At 52.1% G+C, this 17,321-nt stretch overlaps 2 protein-coding genes across 2 annotated transcripts; one reads left to right on the forward strand and one right to left on the reverse strand.

Annotated features, from left to right (window-relative positions):
• The first annotated feature begins 123 nt into the window (after positions 1–123).
• Positions 124–6,810, forward strand: MGST3 (microsomal glutathione S-transferase 3). Its single transcript, XM_074876918.1, has 6 exons — positions 124–203; positions 2,795–2,918; positions 4,287–4,360; positions 5,035–5,092; positions 6,156–6,228; positions 6,576–6,810. Exons 2-6 carry the CDS (start codon positions 2,802–2,804, stop codon positions 6,683–6,685), a joined length of 432 nt encoding a protein of 143 aa, XP_074733019.1. The 5' UTR covers positions 124–203; positions 2,795–2,801; the 3' UTR covers positions 6,686–6,810.
• Positions 6,811–7,019: 209 nt separating this feature from the next.
• Positions 7,020–16,440, reverse strand: ALDH9A1 (aldehyde dehydrogenase 9 family member A1). Its single transcript, XM_074876915.1, has 11 exons — positions 16,116–16,440; positions 14,907–15,052; positions 13,655–13,784; positions 12,877–13,011; positions 12,201–12,397; positions 11,255–11,395; positions 10,323–10,511; positions 9,193–9,280; positions 8,674–8,815; positions 8,002–8,114; positions 7,020–7,891 (listed from the first exon to the last, which is right to left on the reverse strand). The coding sequence occupies exons 1-11, from the start codon at positions 16,294–16,296 to the stop codon at positions 7,797–7,799; spliced, it is 1,557 nt and encodes a 518-aa protein (XP_074733016.1). The 5' UTR covers positions 16,297–16,440; the 3' UTR covers positions 7,020–7,796.
• Between the last annotated feature and the right edge of the window lie 881 nt (positions 16,441–17,321).

Consider the following 17,321-nt stretch of genomic DNA (forward strand, 5'->3'; position numbering starts at 1 on the left):
CTGGGGACACGGGTGCGGCACTGCCACGGCAAATTCAGCCCAAAACACGAGTAGCTGCCCCCCAGGGAGCTCAACCGCGACCTCCCCCCGCCCCGCCCCGCCCCGCCGGGGCCCCGCCTGCGGGCGGTACCGGGGGCAGAGCCTGCCCCTCTCCCGGCTCCTCTCCCGGCTCCGTCCCGCTGCGTCCTGGGCCGCGCCGGAGGGTGAGTGTGGGCTGGGGGCCGGAGCGAGCGCTGTACATGCGTGTTTGGGGTGGTTATCGGAGAGAGGGTGAAGAACAGGCATCAGTCGCTGTGACCCTGCGGAGGCCTGACTTCCCCTTTGTCCCTCCGGCTGCGGGCTCCCGGGGAAGGCGCATGCGGGGCGCGGCGGGGCCCTGCCCGCACCCCGGCCCGCTCGGGCAGAGCCGGGCCCCGCAGGGCTGACGGGGAGCTCAGCCTCGGGGCTGAGCCTGGACCGAGCAGGAGGCTCTCCGGGCTGGAGAGCGGGCCTGGGTTTGTACCTGGTAGTCCAGCCAGAATCCACGCGTGGGTCTGCGCAAGGAGACTCAGTTTTGCCGATTCATAATAACTGTTAGTGTTAGGGCAAGCTTGGTAAGAACCCCTGTTCTGGACTAAAACCACCCCTGGAGAGCTCTGCCGCTACAGCTCCCAGGCTGTGCCATGTTATGCTCCACAATTTCTTGGTCGTGTGGCTCTGGCCTGAAACATTGCTGCAAGGAAGATAGAAATTCAGCCTTGTGCACTGCGCCAGCGCCTGTCAGCAAAGTCCTCGCAGCTGCGGACAAAGGTTGCTGAAACAGGGCACCAGAATCCGGAAACAGCCGCAAGGCGTGCGGGCGGAGAGAGGCTGAAAGTCCTGTTGACTTTGGAGGGCTTTATATGGCTCCAGATTATTAGAGCAAAGGCCTGAGGTACAGTTTTATACCAGTAGTGTAAGAGTAGTAGCTTTATAATACACTTGGCTTAATGCTTTGCTGTGCTCTTTGCTGCCGAGATAAAACCTCAGATTATAATTTAGTGCTGTGAAGATAAAATGCCGGGTCCCTGCTGGCAGGCGGGTGTTCTTCATCAACCGTGTAATTTGAAGGGGGAAATGTGACCATCAACCTGCTCTACTGGGTGGGAGGGTGTTATATTTTCAGTGTGACAGACGCTAACCTCTATTACACGTGGGTGCAGCTGACTTTTCTGCATTACTTTAGGTTTTCGGTTTTCTTATTGATAATTGTTTACCAAACTTCATGTGGACAGAGCTCACCTTGCTCCGTCAGTAATAATCCCTTTGCAAATGAGAAATAAACCCCTCTAGTCCCTGAAGATCTCTCGTGAGGGATGCTGGCACTGCTGCAGTAGGCAGGCTGTTTGCAGCAGTTCCCTGAGGTGGCCCGTTTTCCCCCACACTGACAGGTTGTGCTGGCGGGGCAGTGCAGGAGACACCAAAACCTCCCTACGTCGTGGAGGCACCAGATGGAGATAGGCCCCGGCTGGGGTTTGGTTTGGAAATAGGCCCTCGCTGGGGTTTGGTTTGGAGAGGGAATCGCCTCAGTGCTGGAAAGGGGTCCCTGCTGTCTTCTGCTGTGATGCATGATGCAGCGCCGTCTTGGGTCACGCAGACATCTGAGGTTTGGGATTGTGCAAGAGGACCCGTGCCAGATGGTTGTGGGGAGGGGCCCTTGTGCTCACTTGCAGCCAGGGAGGGTGCTGGGAGTCGGGCAGCTCCCAGCAGCGCAGGCTGACGGCAGGTCCAGCAGACGGGGAGCAGGAAAGAGGGAGACGTGCTGCAGGACAGTGTGGTGGAGGCTGCTGCTTCCGTCCCAGGCCCGTGCGAGGAGGCGCAGAACTGTTAAATGCAAACCACATGGGCCCTGGTGTCTCCTGGCCCGCAGACTTGCTTGTGGAGGTGTTGTTAAACACCAGGAGCTGCGCGTTGCTGGGGGCTGTTTGCTGACTTGTGACTCCAAGAGGGTTCCTTGAAGCTGTGGCGGTGAGCATCACTCATCTGGCCGGTGCCTCTTTACCGAAAAGGTTCAGTTATTATTGCTTTTGTGGTGGGGTTTATTATTATTTTATGTAAGGATGACCTTAGTGGTACAGACTAACCATTCATGTGGCCCAGCTCCTTTCAGCTCAGGGGATATCTGAGCCAGTTTGTGTTTGTCTGTATTACAATTCCCAACTTGCCTCTTATTCCCAGAACTTGCCCAGTTTCCCCCTGAATTTCCAAAAACTACCTGCATTCACAACACCCCTTGGCAGGGAGTTCCACGGGTCTGTTTCCCACTGCATGAAAAAACGCCTCTCTTGCTTTCTTTCCAATCTGTTCCCTGACTTCATTTGGTGGCCCCTAGTTCTGGTGTTGGAAGTGGCCGTGAACAATCAGTTTCCATCCAGCCCTACAGAGCATCCCTGCAGGCACAGCCCTGTGTCGGTGAGGCTGCGGGGCTCCGCCAGCCACAGCCAGAGCCGCTGGGACCTACCGTGGGCCGTAGTCCTGCTCTGAGCCGGAGGCTGGACTGGGGTCCTCCAGCCACCGCCTCCCACCAACATGTAGGTGATTTTAAGGCTTGCTTGACAGGAACTGAGCAGAGCGCCCTTGGTTTGTGCTGATCGATACCCAGCAGGTGCCAAGAGGTGAAAATTCCCCAACTCAGCATTTCTCTCTCCCTTCAGCCAGTCCCTGTGCTGGGAGGTCTTGGGTCCATGCTCAGCAACTCTTCCATACACACGCATCTGCGAGCTGCTGCTTCTCCAGTCACACCCCAAAATAGTAACGGGCTCTCTTTCTCTGACAGCACCAAGATGGCTGTTCTCTCAAAGGAGTACGGCTACGTCATCCTGACGGGGGCTGCCAGCTTCGTCTTGGTCACGCACCTCGCGGTGAAAGTGGCCAAGGCCCGCAAGAAGTACCATGTGGAGGTGAGTGCTGAGGGAACAGGAAGGTTGGAGCTGGTCTGCGGGGGATGCTGCAGACAAGCTAGGTGACACCTTGCTTATTTTGGGGTGACTTGGTGACATTTCCTGCCCCACCACACGGATGCACAAGGGATGGAGCTGCCGTTCTGGCTCTCCAGACTGGAGCAGACGGCATGACAGAGCTCGCGGTTTGGGACATGAGGTGCTTGGCACAAAGCTGAGACAGTGAAAGCACAAGGCTTTGAGCTTGGAAACGGTGATGAGCAAGAAACCGCACAGCCCTTTTTCCCTGCAAAGGCTGATGCAGTGCTGGGGACAAAGGGGCTGTAGTGGAACAAAAAGAAAAAAGGAGGGTTTCTTAGACTCAGGGGGAACATGTGAGCCCTATCTCTAGGAGACCCAGAGTGACCTTCCCTCAGCATCCATTGAGGGGCCTTTGGGCTGGGCAGGGCGGGGGGCTGGGGGGGCGACATCCTGTTGGTGAGTCAGGGCGATGGCACGCAGAGGCGGCTGTGCCTCGGCTCCGAGCACAAACACTCTTTTCCCCACGTCACTCAGGGACGTGACAGGCAGGGGTGGGCACAAGGACAGCCCCGGGGGTGTGCTGCAGGCCCTGGGTGCCTCTTGGGGTGACCCCACTCCTGCTGCATGAAGTCAGGATTACAGCAAACGCACCCGCGGCGTGCGGTGCACCCAGCATTGGATTTCAGGCTCAGGGAAGCCTCTGGTAGCCCAGCAGCGGCTCTGGCTGGCTGCTCGGCTCTGCGGTGGAGAGACAGGCACTGTCCTCCCACGCTGTTCCTGGGGGACGGGCTGCTGCCAGCTCCCTGGAGGAGACGTGGGGGCACATCCTCGGTAACGCTGCCTTGCTCTCCCTTCCCGAGAGGTGGGATTTAAACAGGGAGGTCACCCAGTGCCTGGCTATCTTCTGTCCCCAGCTCTGGGGGACAGTCAGGTTGCTCAGGGAGTTCAGGAAGGGGCCTGGGGCAAGCAGCAATTTCAACAAAGCATTTGCAGGGCACGAGGCAGAAGATGGGCTCTAACTTGCCAATTCAAGCCATATATATATATATTTATTTATATATATAAAGCACCTATCACCATATTGATAAACGTTCTTTGGAACCACTCTGACAGCAGAGGTAAGAACAGGAGTCAGCCTGTTCGTACCTCAGCACTTCTGTTTCCAACCAATTTAAAAAAAAAAAAAAAATAAAAGCCACAAGACTTTGCTTGTAAGCACCCAGGCAGCACTGAGCTCCCTGGGAAGAGGTGCTGCAGGGCACGCTCCTCGCTGCTGGCGAACACCAGGCTCCCAAGCCCAGATTGCACTTGCTCATATTTCGCTGCTGTTTTTTTTTCTTTTGTCAGTATCCAACCATGTACAGCACTGATCCCGAACATGGGCATATATTCAACTGCATCCAGCGTGCACACCAGAACACGTGAGTAACACATATGAATGCAGGCTTTGAAAACACACAGGGCTGCAAAGCAGGGCCTACAGCTGGAGACTCGCTGCTGCCAAGTGCTTAGGTTCAGGCTCAACGCTTGAGGAGAACACACAACTGTGTAACATTTCAAGGCCGTGCTGGCTCCTTACCATGCCTTAAACCACGAGACAAGATTATGAAGCAGCCTCCTCTTCCGAGTGCCCAGCTCTTTGCCTCCATGGGTGGATCTTAAGACACTAGAAATCTTGTTTCCAGAAGAGCCTGTCTGGGGGCTTGCGATCTGGTGTGCTGCCCAGGTCTCCCTGGGGAGGGGCCTAAGTCCACCCAGCTGCTGTGGACTGGATTGCAACATCAGCAGGGTGCAGGGAGGAACAACTGCCCCTGGGTTAGCTGGTGGTAAGTGGTATTTAGCAGTGGCTTTGGGCATAAAACAGAAAGAGTGGGTGGGTAGTGGCCTCAGAGAGAGGCACAGATGGGGGGAAGTCCCTAAAAGTCTGTGCATGCTCAGATTCCTTCTTTCCTCCATCTGTGGCCACAGCATCAAGCATGGAGACTCATAAGTCAGGCCCAAGAGAGACCTTGGCAGGGGTTGCTTCTGCGTTTCTAGAGCTTCCTCTTTGTAAGCACCTTGAGCACAAACACAACCTCCTCACTTTTATTTTCAGACTGGAAGTTTACCCCGCCTTCCTGTTCTTTCTAGCCACTGGTGGAATCTACCACCCGGTAAGTGACACTACAGTGTGGGTCTGCATGGCTGAACTCTGCTCTTGCTCCCTGACCTGGGGAGGGCAGGGGCAGTAGGCCAAGCTAGCCCCTCTGGAAACCAAGCTAGCCCCTTGGGAGGCAGCAGGCTGCTTCACTAGCCACATCACACTTCATAACTGTGCCCCTTCTGAAAACAGCTGTAGAAGGTTTTATGCAGGGGAATCACAAGTATTAATAAACTCATTACTGCTGCTTCAGCTTTAGACCCCTTCCCTTCCCCTAAGGGTGCCTGGTCGGACAACCTGAAGCATTTGCAGCCTCCAATCTGCAAGTGGGGAGGGTCCCTCTGACCCTGCTGGTTCTTCCAAGCCCTGCAGGGTCCTGCTGGGCTTACAGCAGTGCTGCTCAGCAGCTGGCTGTGAGGAGGACAGGAACCCTTCCCCCCCTTCATAAAGAGTTTATCTGATGAGAATAGATGGGGAAGATGGTCATCTTCCCACTCGCTTCCACCACCCAAGGAGGTGTGTGCAAAGGATCAAAAGAAGCCTGGATTATTTTTCATTAAAAGATGTAGACGACTCATGAGGAGGCAGGCATGTGGGAGAGGCCAATACCAGTAGCTCGCTTTTTGCCACCAATAGACAAATTGGGTCCTTCTGAGCAGCATAGGCAAACCTGGCAAACTGGAGCCACGTTGCAGCAAGCTCTAACTTCAAGGTGGAATTTTTCATCCTCCAAAATCCTGGCACTGGTCTAGCTCACCAACTGGACAGTGGTGAAATAAGATTCAGCACCTGCTGCCTGCATGACTTAACCATTCCTTGCTTGGGAAGAGTTGTGCTGTAGAAGAGCAAGGCTCTGCAGCAGATCGCATGCTCCCTCCCCATGAAAGTGACTCACCACTCACCCTGCATGTGCATCAGCCACCCGCCTCCCCCAGGCTGACACCCAGTTGCCCCAGCAAGGTCAGGACCCGTGCTGCAGTGGGTGCTCACTTCTCTGAAGCAGGGCTGCTGTTAACAGCTAAGCACATGCAAGTGGCAAGTCTCCAAAACCTTTAATGCTTCTCCTTTATCTCCAGCGGGCTGCCACAGGGCTTGGCATCGCCTGGATCCTGGGGAGAATCCTTTATGCCTACGGCTACTATACGGGAGGTAAGTCTTTACCCTGCAGCACAGGGAGGTGTGTGAAAACTCAAGTCTCCTACAGTGGCCTCAGGGCTCTTTCCTCCAGCTCCCATCAAGGAGGCAGCATAAAGCTTCCACTCAGGGTGGGGAGAGAAGGGTGCAGGGCCAGAGTGGTAACTCTGCAGTACGCTTCTGCTCCGAGGAAGAGAACTAGTCTAATAATAGCACAGACTGAGGGCAGTACATGGCCTGAGCCGGTGCCTGCTGTTTTGCCTTGAGGTTTATCTCTAATTCCTGCTCCGTCTTTAATTTTTGGGATGGGCTCGTCTTTCAGTGATGGGCTGCTGAACTGACAAAACATGTCTTTTTTCCAGATCCAAAAAACCGAAGGAGAGGGACCATTGGTTCAGTTGCACTCATCGGGCTGGTGGGCACAGGTGTGTGTTCAGCCTGCCAGCACCTCGGCTGGCTCTGCCGGGACTAACTGACCAGCACCATGGCTGCCTGGAAAACGAAAGGGATTTTTCTTTTCTTTTAGAACATTTCATTTCCTTTATTTTTTCTTTTCTCCTCATTCAATAAAATAAAGTTGTCAATTCTGTATTTTCATTCTAAAGTTATAGAGGGCTTTCTTAAGAATTTTTGCAGAATGCTAGACAACTCTGGTTTTGTAGGACTACAGAAATCTGTCCCTCAAGCAGCGATGTTCTAGTTTTTATGATTTTAGTGACCAAAAAGCCATCTTGCAACCTGTTTAACCCGTACAGCAGCAGCCCTATTTCTGGACCCCTCAATTCATGTCACTCTGCGATAAGATGTTCCAGAGTTAATGTTTATTTGATTGCTAAAAAGAGATGTAGGCAAACATTTAAAGTTGTTGTTTCATCATATTTAAAAGGAACAGTAGGTCTACAGGAAGGAAGTCAAATAGCTTTCGTTTAAGAGCAGCAGCACTCTATCCTATGCTTGCTACCGCTCTGGTTCTGCTCCATACTCAGTGTGTGGAGATGATTCTCAAGGCCATCCTGGTCCCAGGCAGCATCAGCTAACCATCCCCACAGTATTTTGTCCCACTTTTGAAGTGAGGTACAGATAGAAAAAAACAAAACTTGTGTTTACAAGGGGGCTAGAGGGAATAAACAATCTTACCCTTAAGGCTTTTATGTAGTTGGAGAACAGACAGAGGCTATAGCTACGGGATACTGATCTGTCCAAGTTCTCATATGTGCACTGAGTAGGGTCATACTTGTTAAGAAGCCAAAACTGAAGTTGACTGAGCGTGGAAGGCAATGGGGTTCAAGGCACACAAGCCTCCAGTAACACCCACATAGCTGCACAAGCTGCTGCTGAAAGCTGTAGTGCTGCTTCCTACTCTGAGGTTCCCATCCTCCACCAGACAGGACAGAGCAGGCCCCCAGGCTCAGCCCTGTGTGTACATTCCCCTTTGCAGGAGCAGGATGGCTAAATGCTGCTCCAGCATGATCCCCCCCCAGGCACTTACAATTTTAGAGCACTTTATTGCTGTGTAAAAGATCCATATCTCTAGCTGACAGGCAAGAACTGGCTGATGCTCCCTTGAGCAGGCTCCAGAGCCACTAAAACACAGACTCCACGTCACCCATCTCCACACAGACAGTCTTCAGCTGCGAGTAGTACTCCATGGCTGCCCGCCCATTCTCTCTGCCAAATCCTGTAGGGACAAGCCAGAAGTGAGAACACAGCTCCAGGCAGTCCCAGGTGCCCCTCATACCCCCTGTAACCACCATGTAGTCATACCAGGGAAGGTCAAACAGAGCTCACCTGATGCCTTGTATCCTCCGAAAGGTAGCTCCACAGGGCTGATGTTGTAGTTGTTAATGAAGCACATCCCAGCCTTGAGAGCAGCCACTACTCTGTGAGCCTTCTGGATATCCCTGCAGGAAAAGGGCAATCAGCTGGATGCCTTCCCATTCATCCCCTCCTCCTCTGCCACCTGACATCCCATAGAGAAAGGCCAGCAGGTCGCAGCGATGTTTGGAGCCCAATCTGCCCTGCTCTCTCTGCCTGCTCAAAGGATGCAGCACCTTTTCGCAAGGACACTCAAAACTGCATTTGACTTGAGAGGGCAGGACAAGGACACCGCCAAAGCAGACTACGGCAAGCGGCCAGCAGCCATCTTTGCGCACTTTCAGCAGCGTGGCAGGCTCCTGGTGCACGTCTCCCAGAGATGCAGGAAGGCAGGCAGCAGGCCAAGCGCAGGCTGGAAGGAGTCTGAAGGACAGCTGGGCCCACCTAACCCTTCAGGAAAAACTGGGAGGAGATGTGCAGTCATTTACAAAGTTCCCTCTTGGCAATACCTTGCTTCAACTTTTCTGGGAGAGGATATCCATGCCCAAGCCAGGCACTGCAAGAGGAGCATCAAGATGCTGCAGTATTTTCCTTCTCCTCCCCTCTCTAGACCACTTCCACACCAGCCACGCTACTCAATTATACCTGGTGAAGACACCACCTGCCAGGCCAAATTTGGTGTTGTTGGCTCTCTCCACAACCTCCTCCTCTGTGTCAAATGGCAAAATGGACATGACAGGCCCAAAGATCTCTTCCTTCACACAGGTCATGTCATCCGTGCAGTTCCCTGGAAGCAAGGCAGAGCACACACGCTTCAGGAGGAAGAGCCAGCAGCACAGCCTGGGCATTCAGCAGCCCACACAGCCTTTGGACAGCACTCGGCACCGCACAGCCTGCCCAGCTCAGCTAGCGGAGCAGCAAGTCCCATCCTGCATCTTAAGGCAGCCAAGGCACAAACTGTATGTGCCCTGTCAGACCTTCCAACAGCAGAGATTTCTCTGGATGCGGTTCTTGGGTGCCTCAACTCTCCCTAGTACACGCGTATGAGTGCCTGTCCACACTGCGGACATACACAGAGACTGGTTAGTCTGAACACAGCTTTCTCTAGAAGAGACTCAGTAACACCCACATAGACCACAGTACCGTGAATAGGAAGGATCGTACCTAACACACAGGGTTGCATGTAATAGCCATTCTTCAGCTTGGGGTCATCTGGCACGTACAGGTCCCCACCACACAGCACCTCTGCCCCCTGAAAAAGAGCCAGGCAGAAGGTATGCAGGCATGTCCAGGGGCATCCTGCCCAGCTGCCACAGCTCCGGCTGGCCGATACTCCCGGATGGATTTACAGGCCTACCAGACAAACCGTGCCCATGCCCTCCCTGGAGCCTCTCCAGGACAGGACTGCTGACAGAGCATCACTGACAGATCAGGGTCAAGGGGTGAGACCTATCCTGAAAGTCCAAACAATGCTGGTTTGAGGTGCAACTGCCACAGGAGCCACTGTAGGTTAGAGGGAAGCACCTACAACCAGGAGCAGATCCTCAGCTGGTATCACATTAACTTCCACATCTTCACACGGTGTGAATTGCCTCATTAGCAAATCAATCAGTCCCTTAGCACACCACCTGGCAAGAAACACCTACTTCTATCAAACACACACTTCAGAGATGGGGATTTCTCCTCTCATTCCCCACATCCGTTTCCAAATCCTTGTCTAGCTCTCCTGGCTTTCACTCACAGTTCCCCTTCTCCAGCCCATCCTCAAGCTGGCTACGCCTACTCATATACCTAGCACTGACATTTAAACCATCTCTACACTTTATAATAAAACCTGGAGAAAAAAAATGAAAAAGCCTGGGTAGATGTCACTGCTCTTAGAGAGACTGTTTCCAACAGCCTGTAAATTTGGCCTTTGATCCTTAGTAAGCTCTTTCTTCAACCAACAAAACTGGAACCCAAATGAGACAACAGCAAAGTATGCAAGGTGTCACCACAACTTAGAACCAGCTCAAACATTGTGGATTATCACGTTTTACACGCTGCCATGCTGGGTACCTCATAACCTCTAAAACTTAACAACATCAGGATATGTCACCTTCAATGCTGATTCAGAGATGTGCAGTGGGCCACTTTTAATCCAGTAGCCCAAGACATCTATCAAGTAATTCAGCCACAACAAAAAAACAGCTTAACTGGAAAGACGTGGGGCAGGAAAGCAGCTGCCAGTCTCTTGTGTCTAACAACAGAGAAAGACATTTCAGGGCAGCCACAAGGCAGCATCACAATCTCACCTGCTCCTTCGCCTGCTTGATAAAGCCCTGGACACGATCCAGGTGGGGCCGGTTGATGAGGGCTCCCATCCGTGTGTCTTCCAGAAGCGGGTCTCCAATTTTGATTTTCTGGGTGCGTTTCACCACTTCCTTTGTGAAGACATCCAGGATCTTCCTCTCCACGAACACCCGTGTGCCATTGCAGCACACCTGGGATACAGGACAGGCTGCTCAGAATAAGACACACAGCACTCTACAGTCCTTCCCTGCTTGTGTCCTGCTACAGAGGTGCTCAGAAAGGCCCTTCCACAGCTGCTAAAAGAGCTAACTTGTCCCTGGGGACAAAGACGACTCCGTTACCCTGCTGCTCATGATTGCACTGAACAGTCCATGCTGGACATAGCAGTACTGATGCCACCAGGTGGCAAAAATGCATCAAGTCACCAGCAGAAGGGAACTCGAGCTGAGTTTTCAGTTCCCAGAGATGGTCCGGGTAAACCAATTTGCCAGCAGGATTACACAAAACCTGCAGCACCTGTGGAGATCTCAAATTTGGGATGGACAGAGCCCCATAGGCCTGTGGCTCAGTGCACCGGACTGAAACCTGCTGCCCCTCTAGAGGACATAAGCACACCTTCTTCCAAGCATTGTGTGCCCGACTGGAGCCCAGGGCACAGGGGCAGCTGCTCTGAGCTGGGTACTGGGTGTCAGAGAGGCTCCACTTCTGGGAAGGACAGGGCATTGGCTAAGGTACCCTCTGCTGGGACACCCTGCACTGGCTTCTGCAAGGGCGTCCCTTCTGATCCCTGGTGACACTGCACAGGGAAACGTGTGGCAAGATGGGAGCTTCAGGGCACCTCTCATCATTCAAGGTGACAGGCTGGCTCGGCTGCCCAATTCTCAAACCACCCCTCCACACTGGGGAGAACCGCTCCTGCCCTGCGGACACAAACCTCGCCCTGCGTGAGGAAGTTGGCCATGAGGGCTCCATTCACAGCGTTCTCCAAAGCACAGTCCGAAAAGATGATAAGGGGGGATTTGCCCCCCAGCTCCAAGGTGACTGGTTTGATCCCTTTAGCTGCCATCCCCATGATCTGGTGCAAATAAGGACAGAAGGGACAAGTGACCCACTGGCAAAGAGGAGGCTGGTGGAGGGAGGTAAGAGAGACCCAAAGGGAGAGCTTCTGCAGGGCCCTTCACCCACAACAGAAGCAGCACGAAGGGCAAGCTGGGGACAGTCTCAGAGAGTTTGGGGTTTGTTTTCTTAAAAATAAAAGCAACAAAACCTGAGGAGTCATTTGCAGGAAGTCTCGTGCTCAGCGTAAGCCCAGAGGACATCTGTAACTGCATCTGTGTCACTGCACCCCACAGGTACACATGTGTAAGGAGAGTTCAAGGGGCACTATTTCCCCTCTTTCAAATCAGAATTTATTTTTAGAAGGGACTTCTCATTTTTTAAAGAATAAATTGAGGGCAAGAAATTCACAGAAACTAACCTGCTGCTTAAAAACAGGTTGTATGCTGCTAAACTGAACTATTACGGCCAGAAATGCTCACACATTTTCCCAGTGCTTCTCTGTTTTACATACCCTCCTCCCCACACAGATACCCCACTTTAGCAGCTCAAAGAATTCACTGCAACCGGGGCTAAACAAGTGAAGATGACCAAGGGGCTCTCCCAAAAGGACCCAGTGCCTGAGCCTGTGCCCAACAGGCCAACTGGAGCCCCAGTGTAACCCTGTATGCACAAGCTCCTTGCTCAGACCCAAAAATGCCAACTGGCACCCCATCTTTACAAGCCTCATGCACAAAAACTCAAGAAGGTATCGACATCCACAGCACACCTGGAAGGCTGGCGCTACAGACCCCTTGTGTCCTTGAGTGTGAAGGTGCCTTTACCTTGATGCCGGTTGGCACACTGCCAGTGAAAGAGATTTTGGCCACATCTGGGTGATGACAGAGGAACTGGCCTGTGGCTGCTCCACCCTGCACCACGTTGAAGAGCCCCTTGGGCACACCGGCCTCTGTGAAGATCTCTGCCAACCTCACCACCGTAAGGGGGGTGAAGGGAGAGGGCTTGAAGACCATTGCATTGCCTAGAATCCAGACAGAGGCAAGGTTAACAGCCAAACTGCTTTAGGGAGAAGAACAAAAAACCAAACAAACCCCCCCCCCCACCCCACACAATGAGTTTGTCTCAACAGATCCCAGAAGATCCTCCTGAGAGAGGAGGAAACAGTTTCAGCTGAACACTGCAACTGGGGAAAGGGAGGAACTGCACCTTCCTGCTGAAAAGGGCTGGGGGAGCTGGGCTGCTGCAGACATTTCCAGAGACCTTCCTCATCTGGGACAAAGCCAAGCGATCAGCCTTTTCCCTGCCCCCTTCACATCTGCTGTGTTCCCACTTCCATTTCCTCTCCCTTCCTGCCAGAGTAACAGCTTGAAGGTCCTGCTGATTCTTCAACACCTCCTTCAAGGAAATCTTAGGCTCTATCCTCTAAATCACTTCCTCCCCCCCCCTGCAGGATCATTTGGCTTTAAAGAGAAGGTTGCATGGGCAGAGGGTCTCCATTACCGCAAGCCAAGGCCGGGGCAGCCTTCCAGCAGGCAACCTGGAAAGGGTAATTCCAGGCTCCAATCCCAGCACACACCCCGAGGGGCTCTCTCCGAGTGTATCCAAAGGATCCCCCGGGAAGTTGGATGTGTTCACCTGTGAAGAAAAAAAAGCAGCCAGAAGGTAGAGAAGAGCAAAGTCCCTTCCTGTCTTATCAGAGCCTCAGGGACCACATCCCACTTTGACTGGGAACAACACAGAGCATGGCAGCATTAGTGTGGTGGTTTAGCCTCTGCCGGGGTCTGAGACCACGCGGCCGCTGCCCCTCCCTCACAAAGGGAGTGAAATACAAAGCCCCAAGACTGAAATAAGGAAAGGTTTAATACAACAATGCAATAGCAACACAACCAACAACAACAATAACAATAACAGTAATAGTGATAGCAATGAACAGAGCAAAATAGCTACCAAATACAGCAGTTTGAAGTACGATGTACAAAACCACGAGTGCACCGCGCTCCGCGCCAGGAAAATGTGACCTGCCAGGATGTGACGTCCGCATGGTATCTGAATAACCCGGCTAGAGCTCCCCCCTCATTGCTGGGGAAACTTAACCCTATCCTGGTTAAACCAGGACAATTAGGTAGAGATCTCTGAAAATCCTTCCAAGATTTTCAGAAAAACGACTAGTTATCTCTTGGAGAAATCAACAGCAAAGACAATCTTGTGCCCTGGAAGTTACCAGGGATCACAAGTGGCAGGACAGAGAGCAAAGAGCAAACTCCAGTAACGTTCTCACCAGCTAGAGATCCTGCCAGTCCTGCGTAATACTCCAGGCACTGCCAGGATATGTCAATGTCCACTCTGGCTTCAAAGATGGATTTGCCATTGTTAATGGTTTCCAAGGTGGCAATTTCTTCTCTTTGCTCCTGTGAGAGGCACAGGACAGTGACAGCATGTTAGAGAAGCCTGTAACAGAACTCCACAAGGAGACAGCTGCTTCTCAGGCAAGTCCCAAACGAGGCTCTGCCTCTGCCATCAGCAAGCCAGGCTCTGCCATGAGAGGCTGTTGTCTCTAAAAGGTACAGTCCCAATTGCTAATTATCAGTTTCCCAGTGGTGACTGAGCCCAGGGGAATGTCAGAATGTCGGACAGCTGCTGGGGTTCACTGCTAGTCCAGTCTTGCTTAACATCCCTGTTTATCTAAAAGATGAACAAACCTGAACTTAGAAGCCAGATGGCAAACAATGATTAGAATTCACTGAACTAAAATGGGAGTAACTGCAAACAGAAAGTTCAGAATGGATCCAGATGTCTTAGTGAAGGACAGACAAAGCAACGTAGCTGGGAAACATCCCTTAACAGATGATCTCCCAGGCAGAAATATTACCCTGCTGCAGAAGTCTGGCAAAAGCAGAAATCTGGCAGAAAGAAAAGTTTTCTCATCAATATACACACTGGGGAAAGAAGGTCTGGTTTGTTATAGGTTTGAGCCTCCATGGGGATTAACATCGATGTCCAAGAACATCTTATCTCACAATGCAGCTTGTCATAAAGCTAGTTTATTTGTATCCTCTCTCTCCCATGTGTCTTATCTGGCATCTAAGATAAAAACCATCATTCCTACATTTTTTTACTGCTAAAACAAGACACACTCCAATCACGTGACAATAGCGTCCAACAATTCAAAAGTTCAAAAACGTGACAGTTATGCAATCTCAGCTTTGCAATCACGTGCAGTGAAACTTAATCTTTGGACCTGTGAAAAGAAGTACAGGCCCTGCAAGATCTCAACAGATGGCTTCAGTTTTATGTCTTCTAACAGAATTAAGCAGAGAAGGTACACACTGGCCTTGAATACAGTGATAAGACCGAAGCCCTGCCCAAGGCAACCTACTGTCTCTTCTGGTCAAAGGTGGGTGTTAACTCCTGCGTTCCTCCTGGAGCGCTGAAGTCCCGCTGGAAGCCCCCAACAGCCACATTAGCCCACAAGAAAGCTCAGAGACAAAACCACCCCTCTCCAAATGAGGAGGCGAGCTCCCACAACATACCCGAATAATTCTGGCAGCCTCCAGCAGCACCCTGCTCCGCTCCATGCCAGACATCTGACTCCATATTTTAAAGGCAGCCTTTGCACTCTGCACAGCCAGATCGACCTCCTTCTCCCCAGAGGAGAGCAGCTTGGTTATCACTCGACCTGGGCACATTTTAAATAAGACAGAAACGTCAGAAAAGGGGCACAGAAGAATATGGTTTATCTTGCATCAAAACCCAAAGACTTCAGTCCAGCCACCTATACCAGGCTACAGAACTTCATGCTATAGTTCCCAATGGTTTGTAATCAGCTAGAGAAGAGGTGCTGCAATTCAGCTGGTCTGAATTAAAAGACCTGCCATCCTCCACAGTCATGTTCTAGTTACTAATTAGCTCCATTTGTTATAAAATTCCTCCATTTCCTACTGGAGTTTGTTATACTTCTGCCACCAGCTTCAGGACTCTGTTACACAGAATCATCTAGGTTGGAAGGGACCCTGAAGATCATCTAGTCCAACCATTAACCTAGCACTGACAGATCCCAACTACACCATATCCCTAACCCTGGCTTCAGCAATCAAGGATAACAAGAAATGTTTCTATAAGTATGTCAGTAGCAAAAGAAAGATCAGGGAGAGTATCCATCCCCTGCTAGATGCAGGAGGAAACATGGTAACAAGTGACGAGGAGAAGGCTGAGGTGCTTAATGCCTTCTTTGCCTCAGTCTTTAATAATAAGACTAGTTGTACTGAGGGAATCCAGCCTCCTCAGCCAGAGGACAGAGACTGGGAGAACGATCCCCCCGCAATCCAGGAGACAGTCAGTGACCTACTGCATCACATTCCTTGAAGTGATTCTGCTGAAATCCAGGTATCTCCAATTAAAAAAATAATAATTAGGTTTAGAAATGTTTAAATCATGTCTTTTACCAAGATCAGGCACTGCTCAATTTTTTGTCTGCCTGAGAGCCAGAGCTGATTTCTGCCAAAAACTCTCGATGACAGGCTTGTGCTGCAGGAGGCAAAACGCAGCCGCTAAAACACTTGAGGACGCCTGCACAGGCGGCATCAAACACCATCTGCTCGGTGAGGCCGATGTGGGCGGCTGGGAGAAGCCGAAGGCACCCGGCCCTTGCAGGCAAATACCAAGGAGGCAGCTCCCGGGCACCGGCCCTGCGCCTCCGCGCAGGCCTAACCCCCCACCCCGAGCAGGCAGCGGGGCGGTACCTGTGGCCGGCTCGTACACATCCTCGGCCTGACCTCCGTCGGCGGGTTGAACTCGGGCACCTGCCCGGTAGTTGAGGGGCTGGTGGATGGTGACGGTACCGGTAACGCTGCTCATGGCGAGGCTGGGCCGGAGGGCGCAGATCTGGGGCAGGAGGTTCAGCAACCGGGACCGCGCCAGCATCCGCTGGGCCGGCGGGAGGGGGTGAGGGGAAGCGGTGGACTAGGGAAACCCCACAGGAGAGGAGATCCTTCCCCGGGGGGCGACGCGACGCGATACACCCGTAGGGCCCCGCTTTTACCTCAGGGCCGCGGGCCCCGCCCCACCCCCGCGGGCACGCATGCGCGTGCCCGCGGGGGTGGGGCGGGGCCCGCGGCTCTGTCCAGCGCTCGGGCTCCCCCTAGCGGCTCGGAGGTCGCAGCCCCCCCCCGCCCCTTAAAACTTTTAAAGGTTTCGGTAAATTGTTAATATTCGCGAAGAATAAGTGGATACGTACAAGTGAAAGGCGGAGCTGCAGCAAAGCAAACGCCCACGGTAATATTTTACCATGGGTGTATTTCACAGAGCTTCTGAAGACTTCCTCGAACAGCTGCGGGCAGGGACAGGACACGAGATCACGCTGCAATTTGTGTAAAGGACAAAATGAAGCAGAAACGAACAGGTCTACGGCTGCGTGTGAGATGATCAATGGAGCAAAGGATGAGCAGCAACACATGTGAATTACCACTCGCTGCATCACCAGCTGGCAGTAGTTAAACCCCCTCAAAGATGTGACTGCAGTTGCAATTTATCTTAAGAGAAACATGCAGCTTTTTTTTTGGGTTTTTTTTTTTGTTGAAGTTATCCATGAAACAGAACCAAGAACATCCTTTTTCCCTCCAAAACAGAGTCTTCCTGTGGTTGTAAAGTTGTTTGACATTCAGACCTTTCAGTGGTAGAGGTTAGGAAAGCTCTTCTCCTCAGTTTGTTAACAATGATTAACCACTACTGTATCAAACAAACAACAGCAGAACGCAACCAGCATACAGCAACAGATCAATAATTTTCAGGTAATGTTTAGATGTGCAAACGCTTCCCTCCCCAGACGACAAAGCCTGGTGTGATGCAACGCGTGCAGATTTGCTGAGGGTGCAGTTTCTGACAGCAGCAGGGCAGGTTACTGTACCGCACCTAACGCGTCCGAAGCCACGGAGGCATAGTTTGTCGCT

Source organism: Strix uralensis, chromosome 8 (genome assembly GCF_047716275.1).
Source record: "Strix uralensis isolate ZFMK-TIS-50842 chromosome 8, bStrUra1, whole genome shotgun sequence".
Lineage (NCBI taxonomy): Eukaryota > Metazoa > Chordata > Aves > Strigiformes > Strigidae > Strix > Strix uralensis.